The 21464-nt window shown below is 35.2% G+C and overlaps 1 protein-coding gene across 4 annotated transcripts in view; it reads left to right on the top strand.

The window, feature by feature from the left end:
* The window catches only part of LOC150105260 (uncharacterized), a 235239-nt gene that overhangs the window by 122196 nt on the left and 91579 nt on the right, over positions 1-21464 (top strand). For all 4 annotated transcript variants that reach the window (XM_090394025.1, XM_090394026.1, XM_090394024.1 and 1 more), the window contains one exon: positions 4152-4245. In XM_090394025.1, coding sequence (XP_090250151.1) covers positions 4152-4245 — 94 coding nt within the window. The remainder of the gene's footprint in view (positions 1-4151; positions 4246-21464) is intronic.

Raw genomic sequence — 21464 nt, 5'->3', positions numbered from 1 at the left:
ATTTTTAGAATCTGTCGCATACTTCAACATTCTGTAAATCTAAACAAATTTGGCTACCTCACATTATCTGGGAAACCATCATCTTGAGTCCTTCAGCAAGATTCCATTACTGTACCTGTAGAGGGTGCCATTTAGGCCTTTATTAATCTTTATTATAATTGGTCTGTATTTGTCTAATTGCTAATTATTTCCTGTTGTGCTGCATGCACGTGTTTAGTGTATTTCTTTATACCAATGAAGATACCTAATTAATTTAATAGTTAAATAAATTAAGTACAACATCTAAACATCCATACCAGAAAATGTATGAGAGAAGCCACAAGTAATGACATTTCTTTTTTTTTTTTTAAAGTATATCACCAGTCGATTTTGATAATGCCTAGAGAGACAATTGCAACAAACTACTATTTCCTCTTGCTTTCTTCTCCCACAACAGTGGATCAATCAAATCTAATTAGATAATGCATACATGTATTTTTTATCAGTATATATAAATCATATGTAGACCTCTGAGATCCTTAAAACTGGTCCCTTGAAGGCATCCTACATGTTTTGAAAACAGTAGCACTAGCTGACTGTCATACTGAACATGTAAAGCTTCCTTGTAATAAACCCTTTAAATATTTTGAATTAACAGATAAAACACAATTTTCCTTTCTTGTCAAGATAATTATTCCTAACTTAAGCAAGAATTATGCATAAGTGACTTGTCCATTATTCCATTAAAACACAATAACAACTAAAACCAGCTCCATATTTATATCATAAAAACAATTATACTTGATTCAAAAATCAGTATGGTTCCCTTTTCTTCTATCTTGTCCTCTCATTTTAACTAATGTCATCTTTTCAAAAGCTCTTCACTTAATATAATACTCTTCTTTGGGAAATGCATCCTCTTGTAAAATAAGCTGTTTGTTCTCCAAACTCATCTAGAAATTTTAATATTTATTCTCCTTTCAACTTAGTGTTGTGATAGGCATTTCAAATATAAAAATTTTTAGGCAAGTTTTTGTTGTTTCTTTTTATAATAAACATTCCCAAAGTTCGCTACAGACTATACATAAGGATATTTTTTTTAAAATCTAACTTTAATTATGCTAGTTAAAAATAGATTGTTTTTAATACATATTTTAATATTAAATTATGTAACTTTATAAAGAACAGGCATTGTTAAATTAAAAAAAATTATATCTGGTTAAATAGCAGATATTTTACAGCATATTATCATCAGTACCCTTAATATTATTATATTTGAATCTGTTTGCAGCAAAGTTTACTTTTTGAATGGTGTAAAAATCATTCTTCATATTAACTATCCCTTTTTCTAAGTGGATTTTTTGGTAATTTTATCCAGAAGAAGCAGTCTGTGGAACTAATCAATTGGGAAAGGGGGGAACTGAAAAACAACTGGTGAATGTTCACAACTGCAAAACACAATATGCAAAAGCTTTGTATACTTCAGGAATAGTTTGTTATAATTGAATGATTTTTCTTCATTTATTTAGAATAGCATTGAGCTATTCTAAAGTCAGGACTTTTTGGTAGTTAGCTATATGAGGATATTGTTGCACTAATGCAGTTAGATAGGACCTGTTTTAGTAATGGTAGTTCAAAATATTTATTTCATTTTTAAGATTTCATGTTTTATTAATATAATTTACTTTGATTTATTACTGATATATATTTCTATTTTTTTATTTATATTATAATTAAAAGTATAGATGGGTTTCATTTTTGTTTATTTCCTTTGGCAACAAACAAAAATGTCATATATTGATCGTAACTGATTTACAAAAAAAATTTAAATAAGCCTCACGAATGCTTAGGATCCCTATATAATACAATAAATATTCATCAAAAATTTAACTGCCACAGACCTATGATATAACACACATGATACCACAGAATGTGATAGCAACAACTGGCAATGTTCCAACATGCATACAATAACAAATTTGCCATTTGTATTCTGGTTTATCAATTATATGTTACAGTTGTGAAGTTATCAAAAACATCTAATATGTGTAATTAATTGTTAATGGGCTTTTGTTGTGTAAAACTTTAGGTACCAGTACCCCTGATGATAATGTGACTTACGAAACTTGTCGGGTTTTAATTGCTTATTTTTATTAAACTCTTTAATAAGGTGGTCTCAATACTGAAAATTTTCCACAGAACTATTAAACCACAGAAACTTACTTTTGAATCCACAATATTTTTTATAGTTTTTCTGCTTTTAGCTAAAACAATTATGCAAAAATAGTGTGTTAAAATAAATAATATCATTATTATTTTTAATGTACAGTCAATTTTTAGTACAGCAAACTCATAGGAACCCAAGGATTGTTTTATGAATTTCCTTACAAGTAGCATACATTAATAAAAATAAAAAAATAAAATAAAAAGCACTCCTCTGTTCATCTGTGATGAATTTTTCGTTGGTGAGTAAAGAAATCAGAAGAAAAGTTTGGTTTAATTATTAGTTTTATTTATATAATGCTAATTCTATGGCTAGTTTTATATCTTTTTTACCTTATTTTGAACCATTTGGGCACATCAGTCTCTGGTTTGTTGATTATCACTGTTGTCAAAATATAGCCAATTAGGTTAGGATATGAGCACTTGGATGTACTGTGAAGTAACCAGCATTTACAATGTGGTAGCCTAAAATAAAATGCCCCACACAATGGTAATTGGCTTATTTTGTATCAAGTGATGGAAAATGTAGAATTTAAACCAGTGAATGGGTGGATATTGTGAAAATTTTGCAAGTTAGAAAGAAGCATTACAGATTTTTATTTTCCTAAATTATATAATTTCTTTGTATGAGAAACTGATGATTAAGAAAACATGTCACATATTTCCTCAGTTAGCTCTATTCTTTATTGGTTAATGGTCATGTATCACAGATTAAAAACACACTAATATATAAGTGAGCATATTGGTTTTAACCTTCACTCTCACACTATTTGTACTTCCAACTCTAGGGAGCATCTTCACATACTGCATCATTTCACTTCATCTTTTCACTTCTTCCCATGCATTTCTGATATCCTTTTTACATATAACCAACATGTGGCATCATCTTAAGTGGAAGCTTGGAGAGCTGTGTTATAACAAATAACACCACATCCTCTGAGCAGGTGGACGGGTGTGATGCCTAGTGACTATCTTTCACTAGAGTGTGTAACCCCCAGCTATGAAATTCGGAGGTGGTATTGTAATGGTATGGTTCTGTTTTTCCTGGTTTAGCCTCTGTAGTGCCATGATCATGGAACTCTAAAAGCTATCTGAACATTCTGTCTAATGCAATGCTTCCTACTTTGTGGTGTTTCTACAGAACTGTAGAAACTCTTTCAGTAAGACAATGCATTATGTCATAAGGCTGCCGCTGTAACTGCTTGGTTTGTGGACATGAATGTCACCACACTTGACTGCCTTCTACAGAGCCCTGAACTCAACCCTATTGAATATCTGTGGGATGAACTGGTGCATCGGATGAGGTCAAGGGATGTCCACTCCACAACAGTCCAGGACTTCATTACATGCCTACAGGAAGAATGGTTCAAAATTCTCATTCATAGCTATCATATGCTTGTGGAAAGTATACACTATAGGATTGCTGCAGTTATCACAGTGAAAGGAAGTCCTGTATTTTATTAAGGTGGGTGCCATGGATGTTTGTTTCTCACACTGTGGTGTCCATTGACTTCTTTCCAAGTCAAGTGGTTATATTATACTGCTTCATAGTTGCTTCAGTCATAATTCCAACCACCCTACCCTCTGTAAATTGGAACAATACATAAGTTGAAAGATTTTATTTCCTTATTGCCTAGAATAAATTAGAAATTTATTAAATTAGAATAAATAAATGTACTTTTATCTGGATCCAGTATAGTTTTCAGCATGCCAGATTAAATATGTTAAACTTTATATAAAGTAAATTTTTCTTTTCAAAAACATAGTTTAAGTTTGTCATGGTTTAATATATGAGATGTAATAATAATAATTGAAGAAGTGAATGAAGCTTATTAGCTCTTTATACTTAAGTAATATGAGATGTAGTTATTCATTACTTTCAAGAAGAAAAGATAAAATTTCTGATTGTCATACTGTTTATGTATGCTAATCTCAGACATTTTCCTTAGTTAATGTGTGACCCATCAATAGAAGAAATTGCTCAAGCACATGTGAAAAGTCCAGCTCAAGTTCTTTTACGGTGGGCTCTCCAACATGAAATGAGTAAGTGAATATAGATGTAAACTGTATTTATCCTAATTTTTGTTAATATAATGCATCCTCTTCCATTATTGCATTATTACAAAGTTGATCCAAAATTTCTAACAGTTAATGTGTAACTTTCTAGTGCAAGAAATTTTTGCACCATGTTATTCAGTAAAAGATCATTATTAAAAGTGCAGCTGATTGGGGTCTAACTTCTCTGAGTGGGCCATATATGGTGAGTTATTAGCATGGAATGTTAAGTAAATGCTGGACTCAAATTTTTGAATATAGTACTTGTGTTATTTTCCTACTTGGAAAAGGGGAGAATGAAATTTATTGTTATGGCTGGTACAAATCAGGTATCACTTGAAAACCTGTTACAGGACTGTTTTCTTTTTGCTACAAGGTGTTATTTATATTAGGCATGTAACAATACAAACAACTGTTATATTTGTTTGTCTGTATGCATATAACAGCTCTATTCTGACTGGATGGAATCTAATAAAATTTGGTATTTTAGATATGTTAAATTTGTCAGGTCATCTCACTTGTGGTTTCACTGTGCTTCTTTGATTTCTTGATTATTTCCATAATCCCACTGATGAGAGGTTGCAAAACTTATAACTCCTCAATGGCATATGGTCAAGAAGAAAGAAGGAACCTGTAGATATATATTTTTTTAACAGTTAGAGGTTGTAGTCCTTAGGGAAAACTGTGAGAGAAAGACTACAGCTGCTTGTGTTTTAGGTAGAGGAATGATGTTGGCCAATCAACAGAGCACTGCCTATATAAATATCTGTAGAATAGGCATAAAAGAGAAACAGTATGTCTGTGAGATGTGACTGGAGTAAGTCTGTGAGAGAAGGGTTACCACGTAAAAGAAACTTGTCTCTTCTCGACAGCATCAAGCAATTTTAAAGATGAAGCACCATTCCATGTTATTATCGGAGACTTCCATGGAGTCAGACTCATCAAGGGAGACTATACATCGCCTATGTCATCTATCATACCTTCTCTTAAATTCATTCACACTAGATCCACTTACTCACTGTTTTGCAAGAGAAAAATGTAACTCTCACCCTTTTCTTAACCACACAATAACTAAACTTCCACAGATGCCTCATTGTCCTCTCCCCTACATTTTATGTAACAAAAATTTCATCGGCCAGTCTCCTATAACACCCTTTTAGAAATTTATAGACTCTATATAATTAATATATATTTTATGATAATATATATAATATATATGATTAATATAATTATCTGTATAATTGTATACTAATTTATACGTAAGAAATAATGTAAAATTCTCTATATATAAAATCTGTCAATCATGTAGACTGTGGCCAAAACATGCTGCTAGTTTTCAAGATAAAGAAAGAAATTTTTCACAAATCTTGGCAACAAACAGCTACAATAAACTGTTTGATTAAATAAAGTCTAACATCAGGATACACTTTTAGAAAAAATTTAGACTACCTCATGGGACTAAATAATGTTGACTTAAAAATGCATATTATTGAAAATTACTCTAAATGTTTTATATTTTTTATATTATGTCTCCATTATATTCTGTATGTATATGTGTGCCCTCATTTAATTTTTTAGTGACTAATCACCTACATTTGTATTTTTATAATAATCAGTATGGCTATGGCCCCTGGTTACACACATTGTATGGTTCCTTCTAATGTATTTCCATTTTCTCTTCTTCATTCCTAAGTCTGTTCTTTAACTCTTAATCTCTATATTACAAGTTGAAAAATAATTGTAGGATTTTTTTTATAACATATGTAGTATTATGAGTACTTTTTACTATATTATTATCACTTGTATTGTTCTAAATATATCTTGCATCTATTGTATTATATTTTCATTTGTAGTGCTTCTTCAGTGTTAATAAATTTCAATTTCATTTTTTTTCAATTTTTATTATATCAATCCTCTTTCTCCTGTCTGCCAGTGTCTTCAATCTACATTCTCAATCTGTCCTTACTACTATACATTTCTAATATCTGTATAACTCAATTTTTCCCAGCTTCTTTATCCCCTCATAACTCAGGAAACTAGATCTATGCACAGTCCAGGTGCAGTCATATCAAGGCCTTCTTCTTCTTCTTTAGTATTCTGCAATTGAGCAGGTTCTGTTCTTCTTTTAGTAGCAGAAACTTTCCTTCCACTCTCTTCTGTTCTGAGCCTTCTCTTTCAAGGTTGTGTACCTGTCTCCATTGAGCATGTCATCTAGCATTGTTTTCCTTACTCTTCCTCTGGGTCTTTTTCCATCTATTTTTCTTTCGATAGCAACTCTGATGATTCCATTCCCTCTCAGAATATGTCCGATCCAGTTTCCCTTGCTTCTTTTTATCCTCCTTAACAGACTTCTTTCTTCTTCTACTCTTCATTAGTTATTTTATCTGTCCATTTGATTTTTTCCGTCCTTTTCCAAATCCACATCTCAATGCTTTCCAAAATCTTAATTTCTTCTTTCTTCAGTGTCCAAGTTTCAGATGCATAGAGGGCAACACTCCACACATAACATTTTATTAGTCTTTTCTTTAGGTTTCCATTCATTTTACTTCTGAATAAATTCCATTTTCTAAATTAAGGAGATAAAAATCCCTTATTATTTTACAGCCAGTATGCGAAACTCTAAGATCAACAACTACAATCTAAGAGTTTCATGCCGAACTATCGGCGAATCCAAGTGTAAGTGACCGCCTGGTAGTACAACACCAAGGCAACTCGAAGCAAAGGTGAGCAAGCTTCCTCACTATCCTTGATATTTTCTCATAATGTAAAAACAAACAGCTCCTAGGAGATGTAATACTGCTTTACATTATGAGGAGAGGTCACTACCCAGACCGGTTTCAACCTTTTTTGAGGTCTCATCAGTGAGTATTATGAGAAAATATCAAGGATAGTGAGGGAGCTTGCTCCACCTTTGCTTCGAGTTGCCTTGGTGTTGTACTACCAGGCAGTCACTTACGCTTGGATTCGCCGATAGTTCTTCGGCATGAAACTCTTAGATCGTAGTTTTCGATCTTAGAGTTTCGCATACTGGCTGTAAAATAATAAGGGATTTTTATCCCCTTAATTTAATTAATTTCCCCAGGAAAAATAGCCGTTTGGCTTTTCATCTTAGTTATAATATAATATAATATAATATAATATATGGGTACACCTTTCTGGCATTCGTATAGTGAAGGTATATATAAGTTCTTTTCACTTAAACTTTGATATCAGAAAACAGATTAGGCGGAATGAGTGGATTAATACTCTTGGAGGGTAATGGATAGCAATGCTGTAGCCAATGAAGTTCTAACTGAGGCTCGGCTATTGCTGTTATCCTCCTGCCATGATCAGAGCTTTAATAGCTCAATAACACCTTATCCCTACACTGTCCTCTACAGATAACGGGGAAGTTGAAAAGCATTCTTGCTTCGCCCCTTTAAGCCAGTCCTTATAAGAACTTTGATATCATTCAGTCTAGCCACTCACTGATGAGACCTCAAAAAAGGTTGAAACCGGTCTGAGTAGTGACCTCTCCTCATAAAGTAAAGCAGTATTACATCTCCTAGGAGTTGTTTGTTTTTACATTATGAGAAAATATCAAGGATAGTGAGAGAGCTTGCTCCACCTTTGCTTCGAGTTGCCTTGGTGTTCTACTATCAGGCGGTCACTTACGCTTGGATTTGCCTATAGTTCTTCAGCATGAAACTCTTAGATCGTAGTTTTCGATCTTAGAGTTTCGCATACTGGCTGTAAAATAATAAGGGATTTTTATCCCCTTAATTTAATTAATTTCGCCAGGAAAAATAGCCGTTTGGCTTCTCATCTTAGTTATAAAATTCCATTTTCTATTAAAGGCATCTCTTCCCATTGCTATAATAAATTTAGTTTAATCCTTTATCTAAGTGTGAGCAAACAAACTTTGTGCCTGAAAATATCTTCAGGACTGGTAAGATAGTACAACACCAGGCAACTCGTAGCAAAGGTGGAGCAAGATACCAGCAATCCTATCCCAGTATCTCCCATAATGCAAAACACATCTCCTTGTGGATATGTATGATGTTATGCATTAAGGGAAGGGCCACTACCCAGACTAGTTTTGACCTTTATTGAAGTCTCTTCAGTGGGAGCCAGACCCAGAGGTGGAGATACCAGGCAGAAGCAATAGTGAGGTCATCTTTACCTATAAGAGCTGCCAAACAGTGTGCCACCTTTTTATTAAATTACTCTGGATTTAGAGAAAGATGTTGAAAGTTTATTTTTCACTTGGTTAGACTATAATAAATTTAGTTTAATCCTTTATCCAAGTGTGAGCAAACAAAGTTTGCTCACACTTTCTCTAAATCCAGAGTAATTTAATCAAAAGGTGGCACACTGTTTGGCAACTCCTATAGGTAAAGATGATCTCACTATTGCTTCTGCCTGGTATCTCCACCTCTTTGCCTGGCTCCCACTGAAGAGACCTCAATAAAGGTCGAAACTAGTCTGGGTAGGGGCCCTTCCCTTAATGCATAACATCATACATATCCGAAAGGAGATGTGTTTTGCATTATGGGAGATACTGGGATAGGAGTGCTGGTATCTTGCTCCACCTTTGCTACGAGTTGCCCGGTGTTGTACTATCTTGTCCCAGTTCTGAAGATATTTTCAGGCGCAAACTTTGTTTGCTCACACTTGGATAAAGGATTAAACTAAATTTATTATAGTCTAACCAAGTGAAAAATAAACTTCCCATTGCTATTCTTGCTTTTATGTCACTTTTACACCTTCCACCACTGCTAATAACACTTCCTAGATATTTAAATATCTTTACTTGATTTAATTTTTCCCCATTTATTCTGATATCCATATCCATATTTGCCTCTTTCCTTGCTATTTTCATCACCTTTGTTTTTCTGATGTTAATTTTCATTCCATAATTGATACAGGATTCCAGTAATCTGTTCAACAGATGTTGTAGTCCTGTTTCAGTGTTTGATAGTAATGGCTCGTCATCTGTGTATCTTATTGCAAATATCTGTCTACCTCCAGTCTTTATTCCTTCTTTCAAATTCTCCAGTGCTTCTTTTAGCATTGCTTCGGAATACATGTTGAACAAAATTGGTGACAGAGAACAGCCTTGTCTTACTCCTTGTCCAATGATACCTGGTTCTGTTGTACCATAAATGTCTCTCACCATGGGTTTGTCCCATATATAGTGAGATAATTAGCCTTCTGTCTTTCCAATCTATACCAATCTTTTCCATTACTTCCACCATCTTATCCCATTTTACATAGTCAAAAGCTTTCTCAAAATCTATATAACAGATGTTAACTTCTTTATTCACTTCTAGACTTCTTTCACTTACTATTCTTAACAGTCCAATCGCATCTCTTGTTCCCCTACCCTTCCTGAAACCAAACTGATCTTCTCCAAGAAATTCTTCATGTTAAGATTCTCATAAGTATTTTTGATGTATGGGAAATGAGGCTTATTGTTCTAAAATCCTTGCAGTTCACTGCATTACTTTTCTTTGGTATAGGTATAAATATTAAGGTCATAAAATCTTTTGGTAGTTCTCCTTTGTTATAAATTAAATTTATTATTTTGGTTATTTCTTCAGTCCCTTTCTTCTGAAGTTGCTTCAGGAATTCTGCAGGTATTTCATCTATTCCTTCTGCCTTTCCACATTTTAGTTCTTTAATGGCCATTTCTACTTCTGTCTTCAATATCTCTGGGCCTAGATCATCGACATTCACCTTCTTTATATCTTCTAATGGCAACTCATTTGGTCTATTTTCCTTTCATATAGATCTTTGATGTATTCCTTCCATCTGATTAGGATTTTATCTTCTTCAGTTATGATTTCTCCATTCTTATTTTCTATAGCTCGAATTCCATTTCTCTTGTGATTCATCTTTCTTGCTTTTTCATATAAAAGATCATACCTTCCCACTCTCTCATAATTTTCCATTTCTTCACATTGTTTTTTAAGCCAATCTTCTCTACTTCTTTCTGCTTCCCTTCTGGGATGTCTTTATTTTTCCATTTTCTTCTTTTTTTCCAATTTTTTTACCTTTTTAGGAAATTGGATTTTATCTACCACATAGAAAGAAGCATCAGGTCCCTACCTAACAATATAGCAGATTAAATACACTAGAAACTAGTAATGTCCTGAACACTAAGAAAACCATACAGAACAACCTCACAAAAACAGAACTAGCAGCAATTAAGTCATTAAAAGCCAAACAAAACATAATAATAACAAAATTGGATAAAGGCAATGCCACTGTCGTCCTTGATAGGTCAACATATGTGCTTCAAATGAATCAACTAGTAGCCGATAACAATACATATAAGCTGGTAAATTATAACCCAACAAAAAGGATAAAGGATAAAACAGAGAAACTACTCAAGTCTGTCACTTCTTGGCCACCAGACATGGTTAAAAAACTCAAACCCCACTATGCCCCCCCCCCCAGAATATATGGGGTCCCAAAAGTAGACAAACAAAATCCCTTCGACCAATCGTAGGAACAGACAGTCCCAATTACCACTTAGCCAAGAAATTAGCGGCAACACTCAAGGAGTTGGTAGGTCATTCCCCTTCCTACATAAAAAACACACAACACTTTATAAACAAAATTAAAAACATAACACTCGACAAAGATGACTTATTAGTCAGTTTCGATGTTTCTGCCCTTTTCACTAATGTCTCCATCAATGACACAATTCACCTACTAAACAAATTTCCACTCGACATTATGGCCCTTTTGCCCACATACTACAGTCCAGTTACTTCGTGTGGCAAAACAAATTTTACCTATGGAAAGAAGGTACAGCCATGGGCTCACCACTACCCCCCCCCCCCCCCCAATCGCCAACCTACATGGAAACCTTTGAGCAAAGAGCTCTTGATTCCGCCACGCTAAGACCAACAGCCTGGCTTAGATACGTTGACGACGTGTTCGCGATCCGACTGCACAGGTGACAAACGCTAAACACATTCCTTAGCCACCTGAACAAACAACACGAACGCATACAATTTACCATCGAAATTAAAAATCAAAATTCGCTCCCGTTCCTAGACACACTAGTCACACGTCTTCCTTCAGGCAGTCTATCCTTCACGGTCTACCAAAAACCGACACACACTGGCCAATACATACATGCTAATTCATACCACCACCCATCACAAAAATATGGAGTCATTAACACCCTTAAAAACAGAGCTACAACAATTTGTTCTAACCAGCAAGCCCTTAAACAAGAACTAAAAATCATCAGCGACACATTCATAAATAATGGCTATAACAAAAATACTATTAATAAAATACTCCATAAAACAACAACAAAAACGAATCTAGATTACAGTAAAACCATAGCCATCCCATACATTAAAGGGTTATCAGAAAAAATCAACAGAATCCTACAACATTATAACCTCAGTGCCACCTTTAAACCAGCCACTAAACTTAAAACCATATTCAACTCCTCGAAGGATCCTCTCCTCCCATTAGCACATCCTGGAGTCTATTGCATCCGCTGCACCTGTAACTCTTACCGTACATTGGTGAAACAGGACAGACAATCCTTATACGCAAGAAAGAACACATTAGACACATTAAATATAACCATTATGGTGAAGCAGGCCTCTCAGACCACACACTCAACACCTTACACCAAATCAACTGGAAAAGCACCCGCTCTTGACACCACACAAAAACCTGGTATGAAAGGAAATTTAAGGAAGCCTACGAAATCCTGGTAAACCACCCAAATATCAACAACAAAGATGGCATGAAAATTCCAAGGATCTGGATGGCACACATTCAGCCTACCTAATATATAAGATCTAGCATAAGTCAGGACTCTAGCAAATCTTCAGCTAGTATTAGAAACCATTCCATACCAACTGGCTGGAATGTACAAGTATAATCATGACGTTAATATATGTATATAGATAGATACTTGTTGTTGCGCCCAATGTATTTCTACACCCAACAGATAACACTCTAGCGTTGATGTATAATTTTTTTTTTTTTTTTACCAGAGGTCAGGCCAACAATTGCTGTAGTGGTTGGTCAGTATCTTTAACAAACCAGTTTGATTGTAGTGTAACTTGTTTCCTGTGTATAGTTTTATGCTCCAGAAGATGACCTTGACATAAAGGTCGAAACGTCGAATGTAGATTTTAGTTATATTAAACTAAAGTTTTTATTCAAACACGGTAGTTGTCTCCATAATTTTCAAAAATGCATACTATTCTGTATCATCTGAAAAAAAAAGTCCATGTTATTTGACACAGACAAGGGCTCCTGTGTCCAAGAGTACCTTGTATGGAATTTCTAAAATAATTGCATCTACAATATTCAGAGACTCTGAGTTAATAGACTAACGGGCAAGAATATAGTATTGGTAACATGAACTGAATTGCTATTCTTGCCATTTTCTGAATAATGCTTCTGGTGTTTGAGTTTATAACACATTTAATTTTTTTTACTAGAACTAGAAGAGTTTAAATTAGATTTAGAATTTATGGAGTCCTGAAAAATCAGCAGGGAAAACTTGATATGTGACTATTTTCATTACATTTGTAACATTGCAGATTCTCTCTGTTGTCATTGTTAAAGCCATTTCAAAATTGAAAAAAAAAAAGTTCTTTCTAAGAAGTCATATCAAATCTATAAATAGTGTCCGTGAATCAGTCATAAAACTAAGACAGTTTCCTGAACGCATTCATGAATTTTTCAGAGAGTAGAACTTATAATTTTACTTTTAGAGTAAGTAACAACTGAGTATCTGTTCATTTACCAAGAGACTTAATATCAGCAGTTTCAAAAAAATATACTGATGTTTCCTGAGGTTTGCCATTAAAAGTATGGATTAATCTTTCCAAATTAGTAAGTTGCAAAATTTTTCATTTTGGAGAGAGAGAGAGAGAGAGAGAGAGCAAAATCATCCACATTTTCATTAGCCATTGAAAATAAAGATTAGGAGGGGAAAAAAATTAATAATGGTATTATTTCTAAATTTTTGTTTCTTTCCAGCATATACATATATATATATATATATATCCTTACTTGAAGAGTATTAGTTTTCACAAATCTTAAACCTGATGTAGCACATTCACTTATCTAAGAGTCTTAAACAGAAATTTTTTGTATATTGCAACAGAAATGCAATATACAAAAGAAACATTGTTTAATGAATATTTAAAAATATACAAATATAATTATTTCCATAAAATTTGTTTAAAAAGTTTCATAAGAGATATACTTTCTCCCTCACGCTTGCATACACAAATTTCATTTCAGAAATTAAAAATAAATAAGAGGATATTCTCACAACAAAACAAAGAAAACAGAATTCTTCAGTTATCCTTTCATGGGGAAGCAACTTGGGCTTTTCCCTACATTAAATACAGTCAGTTCCAAAATGAGAACCATTTCACTCTGTCTCAAAACTAAAATGTTAGTGATTCTGTCATAAAAATAAGAGCATTTCCTTTTGTTTCCTGAACATATCAATGAATTTTTCAGAGGGTAGAATTTATAATTTTGCTTCTTTTTTTTTTTTTTCCTGTGAAAGAGTTAAGACTAAGTAGTGACTGGAGTGAGCACAGGATGAATAAAGCACAAAATGGACAAAATTATTAAAGGAATTCACTTTTTTCACACTACTAATGTTCATCCTGTTAAGACAAATATTTGAGACCTTCTAGATTTCTTGGCTGTTTGGGAATATTTTTGAATGACGTTGATTCATAATATTGCAGAAATATGAGTTTTTTTTTTTTTCAAATTTTTTGCTAATGATACAGAGTTAATTTATTGTATTTATTTGTTTTATAATTGTGTGAGATAGACTGAGATATTTAGGCTTATGTAAAATGTGTATATTTCCTTAAGTTATATATTGTGAGTACAACAGAATGTTGGCGGGTCGTCTTTGTTGAGTGAGCTAAGTTTGTGTGATTTTGTCCAGTGTAAAATTTTGTTTTAAAATTGTATTGATAGAAGATCAGAAAATGCAAATATCAGTGATGATACTGGCAGTATGGTAGCAGAAAGTAGAAGGCCTGAATAAAGAGATAGCACACTTGAACGTATTCCTTCACAGGACAGAGTGCAAGATTGAAATGGCTGCAGAAACAGCAAGAGATTAATCAAACTGAGAACAGAAAAAAGCAGGAGTCCAAAGCCAAAAAGAAAATTGTAAGAATAAACAAGACAAAGAGCATAAGCAGATAATTTTTTACAGCAATTCCAAGATAAGGGGAGTACTTTGTGAAAGCATTACAAAATCTTATTTCCATGATATGAAAATTAATAATATTAGTAATATTGCTGTGAGAATGCAGAAAGGGAAGATGAAAGAATTTATTGTTTTGGCTGGAACCAACGACCTGAGAGGTGAGAAGTATTGTATGAAGGTTATTGAAAGAAGCAAAAAAACCAAACGGAGAAGGTGAAGTTTGTAAGTCTACTGCCATACTATGATAGAGGCGAAATGAGAAGCAAGGTGATAGCTAATGAATCAATACAGAGGTTGTACAGAAGGAATGATATAGAGTTTATGAACATATAGCCTGAATTTATTTTGCCACCTTCTTGATATTTATTTTCTATATTCTTGCCAAAGTCCTCCCATGACTTTTGTTTAGCTAGTTTTACACACTGTTTAGCTTTCTTACATTTGTCTCTGTATTCTGTAAGAGTAAAAGCTGACTTATTTGCCAGGAACTTTTAATATGCTTTATTATTATTATTATTATTATTATTATTATTATTATTAATAATATATTATTAATAATTTTGAGGGACGAAGTGAGCTGTATGGGAGCGATGGACTGCATTTGAGTGGTTATGGTGTGAGTCGCTTGGAGAGACTGCTGCTGGAAGGTAGAGAAGTGAATAGAGAGAATGAATCAGATCGAGAGGGGAGTGATGTGGAAGAGCAGGAGAGATTGAAGGAGTGGAAATGAATGTGGAAGTGAGTGGTATGAGTATAGATAATGAGAGAATGGGTGTGCAAGAGGAGCAGGGAAACGGGGAGGCTCAGGGTGGACAGGGATACACAGCGTGAGAAAGGTGGATGCTCTAAGAGGAGGTGAGAGAATGTGTGGGCAGGAAAGTAATGGGATGATCAGGGATCAAAAGGAAACAGATGGAATTGCAAAGGGTTCTAAAATGAAGAAGCAGAAAGGGAAATGGCCCCAGTCCAGCATGGAGAGATCACATCGAGTGAGTGGTATCAGTGGAACTAGCTGTAGATCCAGAAATGAGTTGTTGTGTTTGTATACCAATGCTAGAAGTATAAGAAACAAGGCGGATGAAATGGTTGCACTAATTGCGTCTGTGCACCCAGAGATTGTCGGAATAAGTGAGACATGGTTAGATGAGGATGACATCCTGACAGGAATAGAGATGGAAAGGTATGATGTGTTTCGTGAGGATAGAAGGGGTAAAAAGGGAGGGGGAGTGCTATTGATGATAGAGAAAGAGTTATGTCCATACAAGGTAGAGATGCAAGGGGGAAATGGGGCCAGTGGTTTTGAGGCAGTATGGTGTGAGATAGAGGTGAATAGAATCAAATATTTGGTGGGATGTTGTTATAGACCTGGTAATGTGGATGGTGGTGATAGTGAAATGTATAGTCAAATAAGCCAAGCAAATAAGAAAAGGGTGATCATTATGGGTGATTTTAATTATGGCAATATAGACTGGAATGAAGAGATAGCAACTGGAAGTAAAGAAAATGAGTTTCTTGAGTTTTTGAGGGATAACTACCTCAGACAGTATGTAACAGAGGGCACAAGAGGATTAAGGGTCTTGGATTTGGTCATCTCATCAGAGGATGTAATTATCAGTGAGGTATCAAATCATCCACCAATTGGTGAAAGTGACCATGAGGTGATTACTTGGGTGGTTGCCAGCAGTGCAAGGACCCCTGTGAAAAAAGGGTATATGTGGAACTACAAGGGGGGTGATTATGAAGAGCTCAGGAGAGAGCTTGCAGGTGTAGCATGGAATGAGGAGTTAGCTGGAAAAGAGATCAATGCAGCTTGGGGGATTTTCAAAAAATATTTAGTGGATGCAATGTCTAAATGTATACCACGGGTGAGAAGGTTAAATAAGTTAGGTGTGAGATGGATGAATAAAGAGATTAAGCATGCAATACAGAGAAAAAGGGCATTGTGGAGGCAGCATAAAAGAAGTGGAAGTAACCAATTTCATGAGTTCTACAAAGACCAGGCAAGGAGAGTGACTTGGTTGGTGAGAGTAGCTAAAGAGAGGTATGAACAGCAGTTAGCTAATGAAGCTAAAAAGAATCCTAGGGAGTTCTTTCGATATGTAGCCAGCAAAAGAAAGAATGATTATGGAAGGATGACATTGATTGGAGGAAATGGTATAAAGACAGCTGTTGCAGAATGTGTGGTGGAGATACTTAATGAGCAGTTCATAAAGATCTTTCAATCTTGTGAATGTGACTTCATGGAGAGATTAAGAGCAGTTGATGATGGGGAGGAGAGACTGACTGTAAGTGAGCAAGAGGTGTTTGGGGAGTTGAGTAAACTAGATGTAAATAAGGCTGTGGGACTTGATAATATATCACCGCGTATTCTGAAGGAATGTGCCAGAGAGTTGACACCTGCCTTGACATATTTTTTTAATACGAGTCTTGCACTTGGTCAAGTCCCTAAAGAGTGGAAGGAGGGCAAGATTGTGCCACTTCATAAAGGAGGTGATCGAACTCAAGCATCAAACTATAGGCCTATCTGTGTGTCAGGTGTTGTGGGTAAGTTGTTGGAGAAGCTTGTGAGAACTAGGATCCAGAGTTGGGTTGACAACAATGGTATAATCTTTGATGGACAGCATGGATTTGCTAAAGGGAGGTCGTGTTTTAGTAATCTACTTACTTATTACAATAAAGTGACTGCTTCCTTGGACAGAGGAGAAGGATACACAGTAATATACTTGGATTTTGCAAAAGCTTTTGATAGAGTACCTCATGATAAGTTGACAGTCAAACTAGAGCAGATGGGGTTGGATATTAGATTAGTGCATTGGATTGGAGACTGGCTATCTGATAGGTATCAACAAGTTGTGTATGGGGGTGCAATATCCAGGAAAAGGAAAGTCACTAGTGGAGTGCCTCAGGGATCTGTTTTAGGGCCATTACTATTTAACTTGTATATTAATGATATTGGCGAAGATTTGGATGGAGATATTCAGTTGTTTGCAGATGATGCAAAGTTGGGACGAACCATAAAGAGTAGTGAAGATGTTGTGGCCTTGCAAGAAGACTTGAATAAATTGAGTGATTGGGCAAGCAAATGGGGATGTGAGTTCAATGTTGCAAAATGTAAGGTTTTAAAATTTGGAAAACAAAGATGGGATGCAGAATTTATGCTTGGTGAGAATATATTGTTGGAAGTAGAGGAAATAAGAGATCTGGGAGTGATAGTGGATAAGGATCTAAAATTTAGGGGTCACATCGCCAAAATTGTGAAGACAACACAAAGACTTCTGGGAATGATGAGGAGGACACTGACGTGTAGAAGTAGGGAGATTCTTGTTCCATTGTATAAGGCTTTGATTAGGCCACACATGGACTGTTGTGCCCAGATTTGGTCACCTGGTTTTCAGAAGGATGAAGAGATGTTGGAAAGGGTCCAAAGGTGACTGACAAAGGTAGTTTCTGACCTCTGGAATGTCGAGTATGAGGAAAGATTGAAAAGATGTAATTTGCAGAGACTAGTGGAGAGAAGGAAGAGGGGAGATATGATAGAGACCTATAAGTTGGTAAGGGGTTGCTATAGGATCAATGGTGGAGAAGTTCTACAGCGAATAGTGGGAGATCAGGGGAGAACCAGAGGTCATCCCTGGAAACTGTATAAAGAGGGTGTGAGTAGGGGAGTGAGAGGCAGGTTTTTTTCGTGCAGAGTTGTGAATGATTGGAATGCCTTGCCTGAGAGTGTGGTGTCTGCAAGGAGTTTGAATGTGTTTAAGACCCGGTATGATGAGATGTGTGTGAGATAAAAGGACCTCCTAGATGAGTCTTTGACTCCATGAGGTCTTGTTTAATAATAATAATAATAATAAAGATTTGTACAATGCTGATGGACTGCACTTAAATGGATTCAGAATTAGATGTTTGGAGAGAGCTTTGTTCACTGAAAGTGTGGAAACAAAGTCATAAAAACCAAAGAAATTAGGGTGGATGCAGGCGAATGTGTATGTGCGTGTAAAGGCATACATGAAGCAAATGAGTGTATGAATGAAAACAAAAAATGCAGAATCTAGTTTCTCAGGCAACAATATCAAATGGGGTAGTCACTTCAGGATGTAAAGGTGGTTGGGACCTAAAGAGATGCTATGATTTCTATATACTAATGCTAGATTAGTTTTCTGGTATTGGTTAGTGCAGCCTTCACCAAAGGTTATAGGTATTAGTGAGACTCCAGTGACAGCAGATGACGTAGTTAGAGGGATAAATTATGTGATGGATTTTAGTATTTTCAGGGAGGATAGAGTAGACAGAACAGGTGTTATCAACAGTACCCTGAGGGTACTGTTGATAACAGAAGAAGAATTGCAGCTTACAAGCAAAGGAGTCAATCAGGCAGATCTGGTGTTGAGATTGAGGCCAATTGGAAAAAATATAAAATTGGTTGCTGCTATACATATGTCAGCAGATGTATGCATGCAAGTGGAGTAATTAGCCTCTATCTCAACACCAGATCTGCCTATGAGAGACTTCAACTTCAGACACAGATTGGAAGGAGGAAAGATCACATGGCAGGAAAAAAATGAATTTATACATTTACCGAGAGATAATTACTTGAAGCAGAATGTGACGGAGGGGGACTCAGGGTATGAGAGTGTTGAATCTGGTTAAAGGATAAGAAGACCAGTCCATAACTCAAGTGACTACATTGCCTCCAATTGGGAAAAGTGATCATATGGTCTTAACTTTGGGAGGTAGCAAAACATGGAAATTCCAGTTAAGAAGGGGTATATGTGGGCCTACAAGGCAGCCTGAAGCAGTACCATGACATAAATATCTGCAAGGGAAGGATGTTCACACTACATAGGGAATAGTTAAGGGGTATCTGGAGGAAGCAATATCACACTGCATAACCAAAGTAAGGAGGATAAATCAGGTAGGAGTTAGATGTATGAGTAGTATCATGAGGTATGAACCACAAAAGAAAGAAAATGTGAAGAATATGGAGAAAGGTGACTAGCTAATTCATGGAAGGCAGAATCAGATTATGATAAGAAATTAGCTGAGCTGGCGAAATGAAATCCCAGTGAGTTTTTATGTAGCAAGTAGGAGGAAGAATGACTATGGAAGGATAACTTTAATGAATGCAGATAGTAAAGAGGTGACAGAGGCAGACAAAATTGTTGACCTACTGAGTGACCATTTTGCAAGGGTGTATCATCAAGGTGAAGATATTATTATCGCAGAGGTGACAACAGATTGATGAATTGGTTCTTGGGATATTGCAGAATCTGAATACAAATACAGCAGTGGGATTTAATGGGATAACAGCTCGTGTTTTAAGAGAATGTAGGGGAACTGGTGATGCTTTGAGTAAGGCTGTTTAATTTAAGTCTCACTGTTGTCAAAGTTCTAAGAAAGTGAAAGGAGGACAAATAATTGTTTTGTATAAAGGAGGATCCAAGCCTGTGGTAGCAAATTATAGACTAATCAGTATCTCAAGGGTGATGATAAAAGTATTGGAAAAGTTGATCAAAAAGAGAATTCAGGAATGGGTGGAAATTGCAGATAATAATATGATACTCTGATGGACAGCATAGCTTTGTGAAGGGAAGGTCATGCCTTAGTAATCTACTAACTTTTTATAATAGTGACAGCTGAGTTGGATAAAGGGAATTGCTACACAATGATACTGCTGGATTTTGCAAAAATGTTTGACAGAATACCATATGGAACTCATCATCATCAATTTCCTGATAAGTACCCTCAAGGGGGGGGGGGATGTTCAGACTGCTATGACAGCCAAGATCATTAAGTTTACATTATTATTAATCTCCAAATTAGCCTATTACTTGTCAGCACCCCAATATTGTCATGTCTAACATTTCATTCTTCTAAGGCACTTCTGACTGAGTCAATCCACCTAGATCTTGGCCTTCCTCTAAGTCTCTTTCTTGCCATCTTAGCATCAAACACCTGTTTTGTTAACCTTTCTCACTCATTCTATTTAAATGCCCATACTACCTTAGGTTAGCCCTGCTTACACATTCTTGGATGCTAACAATGTCAAATTCCTTTCTAATCATTTCATTTTTAATATGATTCTGCCATTGCTGTGATCTGTTCACTCTCCTAATTTTTCTCAGAACTTTGCATCAGCAGTCTCCAGATAAATAAAATTTTTGATTTAGATTGTAATATAAAAAGATGTCCATGATCTTCATTTAATTCTGATTTGATTTTAATTAGATTACTTTTAATTTCAATCTAGTTACAAAACAATATTAATAATTCTGCACTAGTTGAGTGGCATTGAATGAAATTTTGTTATGTAAGATCTCTATTGAAAATCTGGCAAATAACAACCAAAAATGACCAATATGTCATAAATACAATATAAATTTCTTATAATAATATCACCATTCTACAGATGTGATGACAGTTCCTCTAAACCAACGCTTCCCAAATTGTGGGCCATGCCCCCCCCCCTTCGGGGCCTTTAGTTTTGTTGAGAGGGCCGTGAAATAATGAAAACAAATTTAAAATGTTTTAAGACAAAGTGTGGCATGTCAAATGTGTATGTAAGATGCTAAAAATGTAATACAGTCATACCCCGAAGTTACGCGGTAGGCGAGACCAACAAAAAGCGCATAAGTCAAATTCGCATGACTCAGGGTATAATTTTGCATGTACTTTATATATACAAACATGCAATTGGGACCAAAGGTTTACAAAAACACCTATATTTTTTAAGAAATATAATCATAATTGTAGTTTTTCATACATAAAAAAAAAGAAAGTTATTTCAATGTTGATGATTTCATAAAATCTAATAGATTTGTCTGATGGCATAATGTCTTTTTCTTGTCACGCAAAATTTCTTCATAGCAAGCTAATGATTTTTTTGTGCTTTGTGGCTACAATTCATTCCTTGTTAGAATGTATGCCCTTCAAAATCTGTAAACCTTTCTTTTATGATTGTTCTTACTGTGGATTCCTGTAGATTGAACTTCTT

Source organism: Typopeltis vanoorti, chromosome 6 (genome assembly GCF_054136105.1).
Source record: "Typopeltis vanoorti isolate ZY-2024b chromosome 6, IOZ_Tvanoo_1.0, whole genome shotgun sequence".
Classification (NCBI taxonomy): domain Eukaryota; kingdom Metazoa; phylum Arthropoda; class Arachnida; order Uropygi; family Thelyphonidae; genus Typopeltis; species Typopeltis vanoorti.
This window is presented reverse-complemented; position numbering and strand designations above follow the sequence as displayed.